Source organism: Anguilla anguilla, chromosome 4 (genome assembly GCF_013347855.1).
Source record: "Anguilla anguilla isolate fAngAng1 chromosome 4, fAngAng1.pri, whole genome shotgun sequence".
NCBI classification, from domain to species: Eukaryota; Metazoa; Chordata; class Actinopteri; order Anguilliformes; family Anguillidae; genus Anguilla; species Anguilla anguilla.
Window position 1 is genome coordinate 41,003,045 of NC_049204.1, and position 15,097 is coordinate 41,018,141.

General features: G+C 39.1%; 1 protein-coding gene across 6 annotated transcripts in view; it reads right to left on the reverse strand.

Annotated features, from left to right (window-relative positions):
- The window catches only part of map3k15 (mitogen-activated protein kinase kinase kinase 15), a 104,728-nt gene extending 90,032 nt beyond the window's left edge, over nt 1–14,696 (reverse strand). For 3 of the 6 annotated variants that reach the window (XM_035414105.1, XM_035414103.1, XM_035414108.1), the window contains exons 1-2: nt 14,117–14,696; nt 11,729–11,868 (exon numbers count right to left, since the gene is read on the reverse strand). In XM_035414105.1, the coding sequence (XP_035269996.1) occupies nt 11,729–11,868; nt 14,117–14,423 (447 nt within the window). In that variant the 5' untranslated portion in view covers nt 14,424–14,696. The remainder of the gene's footprint in view (nt 1–11,728; nt 11,869–14,116) is intronic. The other 3 variants (XM_035414107.1, XM_035414106.1, XM_035414102.1) reach the window with 1 other exon arrangement.
- Between the last annotated feature and the right edge of the window lie 401 nt (nt 14,697–15,097).

Genomic DNA, 15,097 nt, shown 5'->3' on the forward strand with positions numbered 1-15,097 from the left:
CAGCTGGCTAGCCAGCATTGCCAGGTGGGAAATATTAAACTATCGTACCAGAGGCTTAAAAGGATCGGATTTTAAAGAAAATTATCGTACACAGCCAAAAAAGAGAAACCATAGGTGTAAATGTGTAATTTCACAAAAATAGCATATTTATTGTAAGCAACACCTTGTCTGACTTGCCTACTCACATACTTCCGCCATTGAGTGCAAATACCAACAGCCACAAAGGGGAGAAAAACATTAGCACACCACATAGCCTACGCTGCGTAGAAGCAGGCAACTTCCTGGACCCTACTCAAATGAATGAGACTCACACTAAAAAGCCTGGTCTAAGGATAATGTCAAATAGCCTACAATTAAATCGCAATCGCTCAAACATGTAATTGTTATAATTGAGAGCTGTAACGTTACAATTCATCAGCATGGAAACAACAGTTTATATAAGTCATCAGTGTAGAATCATAACATTATGCTGTCAATGTATTTAATATGCTGTATCAATATTTGTTTGTTCTTGTGAAAGCATACTCTTTTCAAAATGCCCAAAAAGTCTCTCAGTGCATAACTGGCCCTATCTAGTCTGTGAGTTCAACTTCAACCTCAGTTCTTCCGACGACTTTCTCTTTGCCTCTCCCCTGCTTCCGCCTGACTCCTCGGCACTCATTTAGCTAGTTTTTTAACTCGTTTTTTACATAAACCAAAAAAATAACATTGCTGGTAATTTGTAGGTAGCAAGCTAACTTACATTTTACATCAGAAAGAACGAGCGGGAGAACGGCAGCCGTGCGGCTGCTCGCTCCCGTGGGGGCACGCACGTCATGCATCAAGCATAATGATTGGCTGAAAAGACGCAACCTGTGTTTTTAAATGACTTTGCCTCTAAATACAGATCTAGGATCAGATTTTCATCAGTTCAGTTCCAGTATATTATTTAATATGGGTTATTTAGATATTTTATTAGGGTAATGGTTGGAAAAAAAATTTCCCCGCATGAAAATAGCTTTTGTCACGTGATTTACTATCAAGGTATTATGGTACTTTTATGATAGTACTATTTCATATTTGAATTTTACAGTATACCGTCATACCGTATACCGTCACATCCCTAATACTAACACAACAAATTGACAACTGTACTAATATACCTGCTAACATGTTGGATGATTTGGATGGAAAACAGAAAGAACTGGAAAGACTATATCAAGAAAAATCTTATAGTATGACAAAAATAAAGCTAAGTGGATTAAGGAGGAAGAAAAATCCTTTTTTTTTTTTTTAATTCTTCAATATAGAAATTCATCCAAAAAAAATATAATGAAATTGATTACAAATAGTGGGGTAATATTTACTTCAACTAAATAAATCTTAGGAGAAGAATTCAACTATTAAAAAAATATTTTTTCATTTCAATTTACACCTGACGATGTGTCTTTTGAACCCTTTTTTCCAAAAAACCAAATTAGACTTACCACTATACAAAAAAGCCTGTGTGAAGGGCCTATTACAGAAGAGGAGCTCCATTCAATTAACTTGTTCCAACCTAGTAAAACACCAGGTCTGGATGGAATCCCAACGTAAGTTTATCAGATATTTTACCAATTAATTAAAGATCCACTACTTGCATGTTTTAATTATGCATACGCAACAGGAGAATTATCAGATACGCAGACATTAGGTTTAATTTCTTTGCTTTTAAAACATGATGCAAATGGTCAATATAAAGATCCAGTTCACATACTGGAGGCCCCTTATTCTTCAATGCTGTGATGCAAAAATATTGGCAAAATGTATAGCTCACCGTATAAAGAAAGTTTATACGTCCACAATATTGTCCACAATGATCAGTCTGGGTTCCTACAGCGTAGGTACATAGGAGATAATATACGACAATTACTAGAAATTTTAATATTGAATATTATGAGATTCTCAAAAAACCGGGTCTGATATTTATTTCAGATTTTGAGAAAGCCTTTGACAAAGTCCGACTTGATTATATTAATACACGTTTGCAATTCTTTAACTTTGGTGAATCATTGATACAATGGGTCAAGATTATGCACACTCATTCAGCATGTAAGATTATAAACAATGGTCATTTTTCAGAAAGTATTCCATTGTAACGAGGAGTTAAACAAGGCTGTCCTCTACCACAGTATTTGTTTATCTTAGCAAGTGAAATATTGGCAATTAAAATAAGATCTAATGTAAATATAAAAGGTTTAGAAATGAATGGTATGAACACAAAAGTATCTATGTACGCAGATGACACCAATTTTCCACTAAGCCCATACGCTTCAACTCTACAAGCTCTAACAACTGACTTAGACTTCTTCTCTAAGTTGTCAGGTTTAAAATCTAATTACGATAAATGTACTTTATTGAGGATAGGATCATTGAAAGGTACACATTTTACTCTACCCTGTAGTCTCCCAATTAGATGGACTGATGGACCAGTTGACGTACTTGGTATTCATATCTCAAAAAATATGAATGATCTTACAAATATAAATTTTAATAATAGGATTAATAAGGTTGACAAAATACTCCAACCCTGGCAGGGACAGTATTGAACAATATATGGTAAAATTACTTTGATTAATTCTTTGATCGTTTCCCAATTTACCCATTTATTTATGTCCCTACCATCTCCAGGGGAAGCATTTTTTAAAGCATATGAACAGAAAATATTTAAATTTATTTGGAATAATAAGCCAGATAAGGGAAACGAGTATTTCTATACAATGAGTATGAACAAGGGGGTCTGAAACTTTTGAATTTAAGGGCATTGAATCTTTCATTGAAAGCTTTAGTGCAGAAATTGTATCTAATCCAAGTTGGTTCTCTAGCAGGTTACTCAAGAATGTACATCCAATATATAATGCATTATTTCCGTTTATGCAATTACAAAGTAAACACTACAATGTAATAGAAAATGCTATATTTCACAATTTATCTTCATTTCTGAAAGACACTATTAAAAGTTGGTTACATTTACAGTATTATCCTCCAGAACAGCCAGAACATTTTTTACAACAAATGTTTTGGTTCAATTCAAATATTCTGATTGATGGCAAACCAGTATTTTGGGAGAATATGTTTAAAAAGATTTAGGAGGTTAAATCCTGTCCCAGGAACAATTTGTTAAACTGTATGGGAATTTATGTTCATTACAAATGTTTAATCAACTTATTGCAGCCATCCCACAAAAATGGAAAAGAGCAGTTCATAAAGAAGTATACCAAGAATTAGTTTGTTGGCCACATATGAAAAAATGTTACATGGCTTAAAAATAATAAAATAAATAAAAGCATTTATGATTACTTTTTGTGGAAAAATGCATGGACAACCCTTCCATACAGGACTATGGACAAATGGGAAAATGTATTAGATGTTCCTATACCTTGGTATAAGGTCTTTGGCTTAACATACAAAATCACAACTGATAGTAGATGGTGGGAACTGGGCAACTTCATATTGTTTAGTTATTGTTTAGTTATTTTTTAAATTTATTTTCTTTGTATCAGACTGAGAGGTTGTGTTAACGCAGGATTCATAGGAGAATTTGTGATGAGTAGCTCCGCGGACCCGGGTCAAAAAATGCGAACTAACCCTTTAAGAAATGCTTGTGGATTGCGGTTATCCTAATGCGAATGTGAATTCTTACAGTATGATTTTTTTTTACATTTAGCACTGAAGCTATATATATGACAAACAATTGCTGAGACAAAAGGCACGGTGGACAAATGCAAACTCCAACAGGCTGGCACCATGAAAAACCCAACAAAACTCCCCTTGAGAAGTCCTGTATCAATATGTACTCACTTATTTGACAGACATCCGACGTGCCTTATCAGCTGTCTCCTTAAATTTAAGCTCCCGAGCTGGCAACTTGTCTACCCTTGGTCTCCTGGTCAGTTTTCTGTTTTCTCTTCTGAGATCCACCTTTTGTGTTTACACGGCATCTTTATATGCTTAGTTGTACCTAGGACTCCTCTTTGGTCTCTTCCTCAGCTACCTAGCTGACCTTACAACAGTTGTGGCAAACAGACACTTCACATTGGACAATAGCATACATATACATATTTCCCAGCAAAATTAGCATATTATAAAATAACAATACCAGAACTGACCAAAAATTATTTAATTGAATGTTTTAACAATATGCTTTCTGTCAAATAAGTTTGACATAACCACAGACTATTCTACAGAAAGCATACTAACCATGACCAAGATGAGTTTGCTCTTTGTCCAATATATAAAACAGACCTGTAAAATCATAGTAATGTATGGTGATAAACGAGTGTCTGAAATGCATTAAAGAGGTTGTGCGTACATGTACTTTTTTCACTTGAACGACTACTATATGACTGTGACCAATCCATAAGAAACAGGCTTTATTTTGCGGAAGTATGAAGTTGTGTGTGAACTCTGTCTGTTGAAATGGGGTCAGAAGGTACAGAAATTAATGTTTTAAAGGGCTGAAAGCCTGTGGTTATTGTGGTTATTTCTGTGGGAAACCCTGAAAAGTGCCGCCCCACCATAACTTGGCGGGATGGTATACCTGCTATCCCAATATTCCAAAAGACATACCAGTGAACTATATTGCTTTCAATCTGAATGCACGTGAATGTTATATAGTTGTACTACATTGCACTTGATTTACTGTTTAGTTTGCTTTTATTAGCGGATGACGGGGCTAGAGCCCAGTGCCATCTAATATAAATATGTTTTGTAGATAACACTGGCTGTAATATGATTAAGAAAAGGCAGATTACTTGGTAGAACTGCAGTTTGTCAGAGAGCTAAAATTGAAGTCCCAGGACAGTGTGCTGGGAACATCACATTCTGTGCAATTCTAAAAATGGCCCATCCAGTGCCATGTATGCAGTCATCTGTGCCTATCATCCAGAACAAATCCTAGTGTTTCTTGATGAGCTTCTAAAGTGGTTCATGATGGAGGGGCAACAGTTGACCAGTGTGAGGTTCCACCACAATGTAGTAGTTCAGGAGTGATTTCAAGGACACTCAAGGACATCAATAGTCTCATCAATGTCCCACCAAACTCAACATTCCTGAGTGCAGCTGAGGAATGCTTACTTGCATAGCGATGGAATGTTCAGGACCATAACTTCATGGTCAGTGGAATCCTGCAATAACATTATAGTTTGGGTCCATTCATTGCACCATATTAAAAGCGATAGGGGCGATATAGCTCAGGAGGTAAGACCGATTGTCTAGCAGTCGGAGGGTTGCCGGTTCAAACCCCGCCCTGGGCATGTCGAAGTGTCCTTGAGCAAGACACCTAACCCCTAACCTCTAACTGCTCTGGCGAATGAGAGGCATCAATTGTAAAGCGCTTTGGATAAAAGCGCTATATAAATGCAGTCCATTTACCATTTACCAAAAGCAGTGTTACATTATAACAAGGTGGTAAAAATCACTGTGAAAAACTTCATGTCAATTTTACTTTGGAACATTTTCATAAACCACTGGCATGGCGCTGGGTATGTATGGCAAGTTGTGGTCACTCACTCACTCACTCACGGACGATCTGAGAGGGACGTTTAGTAGGACGCATGCGCAGGTGGTGCTTCGTTTAGTAGGAGTAGGTGAAATGGGATGCATGCACAGGTGATGCTTCGTTTAGTAGGAGTAGGCGAAACACAAACATGTTAGGGTTAGCTAAAGTAACGTTAGGTGATAAAGCCATGCTTAAAAATGTCGTGCCATTCGAAGTGGTGATTTTGGGAGATGCAGACAGATAAAGGCGTCGTGCTAGCGCGTACGGATCGCCTACTTTAGTTAAACTAGTTCACGCATACAGATGCTATCCTGCATGCATGAGTAGGACCTAAGGACACACAGCTACAACCAGCGATACAGATGTATGGACACACGGAGGACAACAAATAATGTTACAGAGGTGAGGATATGCCATAGCTACCTAACTATATAGTTAGTACAGTTGCGCTGTGGGTCTGGACAGTTTTGTGCTTGTTTGTGTAGCATCCAACTCATGGGCTAGTTCTTCAATTTAGACATAAAACCATTGGACTATATCGATCATAAGTGCTTTATTTCACTGTTTCAGAAGAGATATTACAATATTATGATAATGTAGGCCTAATTTAGTTAGTGCAACGTGGCTACCAAAAACCAATCCATAAATACTAGTTAGCTACGATTGCAACCATAAAGGCTAGCCTATTATGTTAGAGCTAATGTCAGACACATAACTGTGGATGTGTCTTCTTATTTATATATAAATTATTATATATACTCATACATATATAGAACATAGTATAGCATAACATTGTAATACGTACTCTTTTGAAATAATTGGTGTTGTCATTTTTAGTGATTCTATTCATGAGGACAGCAAAGACACCCCTCCCCTACCTCACACGTGTAATTTTTGTATTTTTATGTATTACATATAAACTGCATATGATCATTATGACATAAATTTATTCTGTTGTAAATTTCTGAATGAAAGAAGCCTCTTCTTTAAAGCTGCAGTAGGTATCTTTTTATAAAGATATCAAGGAGTGATCATGCTTAACTGATATCAAAGAAAGAGCTGCAGTATGGCATCATATACCGTGTTTATACCCCCAAATTCTGTATTGTAAAACCAGGGCCCAAGTTCGTGTTTTCAACACAAAGGGTGACATAGCTCAGGAGGTAAGAGCGGTTGTCTGGTAGTCGGAGGGTTGCTGGTTCAATCCCCTGCCCTGGGAGTGTCAAAGTGTCCCTGTGCTAGTGGAGGGACCTCAACAGGGGAGTGACATCAGAGAACTTGGAAAGGTTGAAGACAAGTCAGGCAACAGCATTCTGAATAAGTTGTAGTGGCTGTATGGCACAGGCTGGCAGGCGTGCAAGGAGGGAGTTGCAGTAATCTAGATGGGAGATTACCATGAAACCTACCCACAGTCACCTAGAAGCCATTCATCAGTAACGTCACCTGTGATGAAGCGGGAACAAATCACATTTGCTTCAAATGTAACTTGTGTTCTTGGGGTATTTAACCACAACATCTAACACTCTGCAACTGGCATCATATGCAACCTGAATGTTTATCAAGTGATTATTTAGAATGATTAGCTTAAATAGTATTTAGCTAACGTCACTTTAAGCATGCATCTGGATGCAGAGGACTTGCTTATTCCAATGGCATTGTCCGACAACCCCAGTGAAAGCGATTCAGTTTGGCTGGAAGTGCATAGCTATCAACCCTTACAAAAAAGAAGACTGTATGCCTTAAGTACACTTTTTCTGAACTTAATACCTGCCAGTGTACTTAAAGTGTACTTTCACAGAAGTAAATTTAGATGACGATTTTAAAGTACACTACATAGCCAAAAGTATGTGGACACCTGACATCCAACATCCAACGAAGAGCATTAGTGAGGTTGGGCAGTGATTGGGCGATTAGGCCTGGCTGACAGTTGGCTTTTCAGTTAATCTCAAAGGTTGCTGGATTGGGTTGAGGCTCTGTGCAGGCCAGTCAAGTGCTTCCACACTGTTCTCAACAATAGCATTTCTATATGGACCTTGCTGTGTGCCTGGGGGCATTGTCATGCTGAAACAGGAAAGGTTCTTCCCAAACTTTTGGAGAAGAATTGTATCATCTAGATTGTGATTGTATGCTGTAGCATTAAGATTTGCCTTCACTGGAACTAAGGATCATGGCCCAAACTAGGAAAAAGAGGGTGGTCATTTAGTGTACTTCAAGTATACCACTCAAGCATACAAAGTTTAGAAGTAGTTCATAAGTGTAATACTTATCTCTTAGTGCACACCACCTAGTGGTCGGCACCTAGTGGTTGTTCAACTGAGACATTCATTGCTCCTGCAACCAAAGTATGAGTTGAAAAAATAAACGCTTTGTTTTAGTTTCATTAGTAGACAAGACACGACAACTATGCCGAATACGGAGTTTTGCAGTGCCACCATTGTCACTCTGGTCGTTCATTTAACAAGCACCCCCTCTCTGCAGTCTCATCTGCAGCTACACCCCCCACCCATCTGGGCATTCATAAAAATATTCTTTCACCACTCAAAAATCGTATTCCGTCATAGCAACAAGATAAACCCAACAATAGCCCTAAGATATGCCAATACAGCAGTGAAAACTCTGCTCACCGAATAACAAAATTAACAAGACAAAGTTTTCAAAAATTATACCATGTCATTCTACAGTCAATATCTGTGACTAAACATTGAATAAATATACAACCTTACCACTGGTTTTATGCATAGAGATGTCCTTTTTGAGACTAAGTGGTCATATATTGTCTTGGACAATCCGTTTTTTGCTAAATATACGCGCATTTGTGATGCCTGGGTACCTTCCAAAATAGCTGTGCGTAATGCCACACATGTTGTTTACCGCATTGTCGCCCATTTTAGTACAGTCTGGCCGATGGACAATTCATTTATTCAGTAGGTGAGAGTATAAGCTTTCTAACAATGTATAACATGTCTAATTTTGCTTTTGGAATAGCGTTTTATAGGTCAGCGTAACCGAAATATTTTCTTATCATCGCATTCACTTACGCATTCACTCTGTAGTAGCAGTACAAGACACTGCACCTCATGAAACGTTATCAAAGATTTTTCGTAATTTCTTGGAAAATAATATTATTATTGAGGAGTTCTGAGCAGTGCTAAACCATATGTTTGCTGATAGACCTAGCTGACATTGTTTTCTGGAGTAAGACAGAAGTGGAGAGAACTGTATCATTGAATTACTGTCTCTGTCTCTGTCTTCTGAACACAAATAATATTTCATCATCGCTATATAAGTATTACTGCTCAAAATAATTCAGTTATATACGTTATGTTTGAAATTGAGTGTCTTTAAACAGGTTAGTGGTATTTTATAATGAGGATATTTCACACTGTAATGTAAGCGTTCATTGGTAGTTTAGTAGTTTTTGTGATGAATGCAACAGTGATGACGTGAGAGTTTGTGTGTTGTGAGAGTTCTCCGTGGTTTTCAGATCTGGAGTTATAAAGCTTTAAATAGAGTAACCCCTAAATGGGCAAAGATTGGCCAGATTTGGCATGTACACTAAGGGGTTAAAGTATGGTTTCAGTAAATACTTTAAATATACTTAAAATGGCCCAGTTAAATTTTCTAAAGTACTTTAAATAATCAACTTGATGTACGTAAGTATGCTTAAAAAATAAATATGGACAACTTTTTTGTAAGGGAACACCTTATGACATAGCTCAGGAGGTAAGAGCGTTTGTCTGGCAGTCGGAGGGTTGCCGGTTCGATCCCCCACCCTGGGCATGTCGAAGTGTCCCTGAGCAAGACACCTAACCCCTAATTGCTCCCAACGAGCTGACTGGCGCCTTGCATGGCAGCCTTTCACCGTTGGTGCGTGAGTGTGTGTGTGAATGGGTGAATAAGAGGCATCAACTGTAAAGTGCTTTGGATATATAAATATATAGATAAAAGCGCTATATAAATGCAGTCCATTTACCATTTACCAAAGTGATCAAATGATTATTTATCAAAAAGATCAGCCGGTTCACACCATGAACCAATCAACAATGTTCACGTAACAGTACACAAACACGATATGACCAAAAGTATCTGGTTTGCGCTAAGACCCTTAGTTCCAATAAAGGCTAATCTTAATGCTACACCATACAATCACATAGATGATATGGTACTTCACCAACAGGGAAGGCCCTTGCCTGTTTCCACATGCGAATGCCCCTGAGCACACAGTGAGGTCCATATAGAAATGGTTTTGTCAAGAACTGAGTGGAAGAACTTGATTGGCCTGCACCGGCCTGACACATGGTTGTTATAGCAGCAAAGTGCGGACCAACTCCATTTGAATTCCCATAATTTTGGATGAGATGTTGGATGTCAGGTGTCCACATACTTTTGGCCATATAGTATCAGGTTTATCAATCAATCAATCAACCAATCAATCAATCAATCAAACTTATGGGTATTAATATGTTGGTTTACCCTTTTCTACTATAACAACCTCCACTCTTCTGGGAAGGCTTAATACTAGATGTTGGAGCATTGCTGCAGAGACTTGCTTCTATTCAGCCAGAAAAGTATTAGTGAGGTCGGGCACTGGCTGGGCGATTAGGCCTGGCTCGCAGTTGGCTTTCCAATTGATCCCAAAGGTGTAGGATGGGGTAGAGGTCAGGGCTCTGTGCAGGCTGTTCAAGTTTGAAACAGGAAAGGGTCTTCCCCAAACTGTTGCCAGAAGGTTGTCAGCACAGAATAGTCTAAAATGTCATTGCTTTAATATTTGCCTTCACTGAAACTAAGGGACGTAGCCGAAACCATGAAAAACATCCCCCGACCAAGCGGTGTCCAGATACACTATATGACCAAAAGTATCTTGAGCTTGATGCAAATATTGAGAGTTCCAGCAGTGGAGGAAAAACAACCTGCTCCTGCATCGCTGGCACTGTCTAATGCCAAAAAGAAGAAAAGAGGGTTGGATAGATCTTGCTCTCAAACTAGAATAAACCTAGGAGCACAATTCAGAAGGTGGCAAGAGATTCAGGAGCGGGTGAGGTTGAACAGCGGCAGCTGTAGTTACACTCGGTCAGTCTGTGCCATCCATATAAAAATAATGACCCTCTGTAAGCACATCTGATGCACATCTGATGGCATCATCTGCACACTCGCAACATTCTAAATCTGTCACACCAGAATGAAGACCGCCCCCAAACAGGTATAAAAGTGAGGGATAACAATCGCTCTCTCTCTTCCAGCAAGGTCTCTTCCTGCATCGTCACCCAAAGTGCATTGTCCCTTGAGTGCCCACATACTGTGGAACTTCTATGGGCCTCTCACAACTCTGTAGAACCCTAATTCAAACGGGTTTGCAGAATGCCTAAGATTGCAGCTGCCACCGACTTATCTAAACACACAGATAAAGTCCTTGTATGCAGTAACCAGGCCCTGCCGATTTAACTGACTAAGCCTAATCCATCCTGCGTGGAAACCAGTGTACACCCGGCGCTGAGCTACTGGAAGAAGAACCTTGTTGTTGTCTTTGGTTTAATTATTTGATCACTAATAATTGAAGTTTCAAATTTGTGGTTGGATAATCTAGATAACTGTAATGTAAAAGTGGTGCCTAATGTGAGAATACAGCAGTATAATCCTGACATAAGTGGTGCCCCGTGTAAGGCTATATTGTTATTCCCCCGACACAGCATTTGGGGCAGCATTTTTCATTTTTCCTAGGGCGCAAAACAATCAGATCAGGACTTGGGTAGAGCTGATCAATGGGCCAATGAAACACTGCATTTACAGCTGATCTACAGTCAGTGAAGCACTGCAGGTAGAGCTGATCTAGGGTCAGTGAAACTCTGCAGGTACAGCTGATCTAGGGTCAGTGAAACTCTGCAGGTAAAGATGATCGAGGATAAGTGGACACATAGCTTTTATGCAAGTAAGTTTGTATGTGTGTGTGCATGTGTATATGTGCATGTGTGATGTGGGCAAGTGTATGTAGGTTTGTATGTATGTGTATATGTGCATGTGTGATGTTTATTTATGGGCAGGTGTATGTATGTATGTATGTATGTGTGCATGTGTATATGTGCATGTGTGATGTTTATTTATGAGTAGGTGTATGTAGGTTTGTATGTATGTGTGCATGTGTGATGTTTATTTATGAGTAGGTGAATGTAGGTTTGTATGTGTGTGCATGTGCAGCTGAGAGAGGGGTCAGACCTTGAGGGACTGGGCGGTATCAGGGTCAGTGTCATGGTACAGGATGACATTGTTGGCCATGTCGAAGCTCTCCCGCACACCCAGGTGGTAGAAGAGGGAGGGCTGCCTGAACACATCGCTCATGTCCACCACAGCGATGTCTGAGGAGACACGAGACAGTCAGAAAGACAGACACGCAAACACAACCTGACGCATACCCACATGCACTCACACACAACCAAACATGAGCACCGCCAAAATATTCCACAGTTACATGAGACAAACACAAGCACACACACACATCACTCATATCAGAGAATCATGTGAATATACATATAAAAGAAATACTCAGAAAGCATGATGCTTGAACCACTTTTAAAACACTTTTCTTAATAAAATTAAACAAAGATAAATAAAAATAAAAATAATCTCAATATGTCAAAAGGGAATTGTAACATGTTGAAGTTATGGTCAAAGGCAGACCTGATGCTCGCTGCTGGAGGTACAAGGCTTTTCGCTATGTAGGTATCCACAACCTGTCAATGTGTGGAGCTCAATGCAAGCCAAGGCAAGATATGTATAAATAGAATCAAATTAAAACAAGAGTGGGGTCAGTTTACAAGCTATGAGAGCGGAGAGCTATTAAAAGAAGCAGGAGATAAACCATCCAGCGGCTGCTATTCCTGGAGTTGTGTTGCAAATTATAGTGCCATCACATTGGGCATACTGCAGTCAGACAAGGGCTCTGGTACCTCTTTTAATGTTTGATGCACTAGAAATGTCATGCCGTCAGGCTTGCTGGGACAGCCAAGGGCTGCTTAGCCCTGTTCCTGGAGATCTACCTATACCTCTACGCTGTAGGATTTCTTTTGAACCCTAATTTGGTATGGGGTGCCATTTGTAAAAAGATGCACATTCTCTAAACATGTTCAATTTTCTGAACATTTAGCATCACCAAGTATAAAAAAAATGTGCTAAAATTTCCAAATTTAACTTTGTTTAAACATTTATAGGAAAATTTGTCTAAATTATTATAATCATTTTTACAAAAGAAATGTTATGAATTAAAGCAAGATTGAAAATTACATTAACATTTACATGTAAGATTTACATTTTAAATATAAACGTAATTTTAAATGTTAAATGAAAAGGTTTTCTGCCAAACTACCATAAAAAATAATAACAAGGACACAGACAAACATTATTTTAAAGTTTGTTTTATTTTATACCTGGTTGCAGCTCTTACCAGAGCAGGAAACACTCCTTCAATGACATCAGCTATTTGCCTGGACTAGCCATTTTGAGGCAGCTGATTAAGATGCTGCTAATGGTGTTTGTACAATTAGATTTACATCTACATATTTACCATTCACATTTATATTTAACATTAACATTTATATAATATATAATTTTCCAATCCTCCTTCAATGCATAACATTACTCTTGGAAAAGTGATTACAATGTTTTAGATTAATTTCTCTGTAAATGTTTTTAAAAGTGACATTTGAGAACTGTAGTGCATTTTTACCCTAAATGTGCAAAAACTGAGCAGGGTTATAATGTGTGCAACTTCTTACAAATGGCTCCCCATAATTTGGCACAGCTGATTCTACTAATTAGCATCTCTATTTGTTGAATGGGTGTGCTCTGTTAGGGTTTTAGTGAAAACCTACTGGACGGTAAATCTCCAGGAACAGGGTCATGCAGCCCTGGTCTAGATTATATTGTAACTTTAATTTGATAGATTTGGTGATATCCCTGTAGGCCTAAATACTGTACAAGTTCAAAAAGATAGGCTACATACACCGAAAAAGAAAGTGCAACAGCGATCGTCACTTTTTAATCACCTGTCACTCACTGGCTGGCTGTTACAATAAACATAAAAATAATTATCTATCTAAGCAAGATGTGTGAGCCACTGCATTTCTTCAGTTAACACCCGGTAGCAAGAATCAACAACCAAAATAGCAGTAAGTGTGATGTGGCTGCGTGTGATTGGGCGTGATTAAATTTAGGTAGATTAGGATTGTGATTTAGTACATATAAAATATGGGTGAGGCGCATTAAATATGACACATTGATACAATATAAGAAACAAAAATATTTTAGAAAAAACTAGCCCAAAATGAAAGTTTGCCTGCCTATAGATATGTGAGTTAAACACGCAACATCTAGTTTTTATTTCCACTGAAGTAGCCTATACTATACAAAAGGTACTTCGTCGGTACTGGAGGTCTGTCCTGGAGGTGTAGACCAACGGTATTAGCTATATCCCAAGTTGTTCATCGAAAGCATAATGTAGCCTACGTTCGTAAATTTGCTCCAGGTTCCTACAAGCACATACTCGCATGCCGTGCTGGCCACGCATCGCCGGTGAGACAGACACCGTCGCCCGACAAATTAACTCACCTGCATCATAGAACGTGTCCAATACCGTGGTCTCCCCAAAGTCCAGTCGGCCGAAAGTAACGGTAGTCAGGATTGCACTCTCGGCGTCGCACGCTCGCTGAAGGCACTGCAGGGCGCCGGATTCTGGACTGTTAGCGGCCACAGCCTTCAATCCGTCATTAAGCACGTAAACCGCCCGGAGGGAGCGCTGCTTGGACAGCAGGCTGGGGCTGGCGACCTCCGCTCTCTCCACGCCGGCTGTCATTAAAATGCTTGCGGTGTGGTCACCCCCGGTCTCTGCTGCTGGCTGACAAGGAGCGACCTCCATTGCGATTCAGTCAGTTATTTCCCCACCTCCTTATTCTTAATTTTTTTGCCAGTAGGCTACGAAAATTTGAGTTCTCTCTCCTGAAAACGGTGCTTCACTCGCTATGCGGTACGAGCACCTTACGCCTGGGGAGGCGCGTGTTTATGCTACCCTGCATCTTGCGCTTTGTCATCTCGTCCGCATCACAATTATTCTCGGGTCAGGTAGTTTGTCTAATCTGTTTGGTCCAGTTGTAACTAGATTACATTTTTTAGAGAGAGAGAGGGGGGGGGGGGGGGGGGAGAGAGAGAGACTTCAAGCTCCAATTGCGTAAAGAAGCAAGAATCAGAAAATTTCTCCCATATAAGTGCCATGCAATAGCCGCGTCAACAGTGTTATTGAAAAGTTAGTGTACACGCCTTCTTTATTGAATGCATTTCAATTAATATGTATTTAAAACAAGCAAAGCAAGTTCCTAGATGATACGCTACAATGTTATATGCGAGTTCTAACACGCTACTGCCTAACACGGAGCGATTTTTGAGAAAACTTTACATTTTTTTCATAGTAGCCTACACATGTTGATCTTGTTATAAGGACAACTGGTTCACTTGAGTGAATCCTTTATTCGACAACACGAGGAGATATGAAATTTACGGGCATCTGTTGGCAAAGCAAAAGCGAAGCGCTCAAGA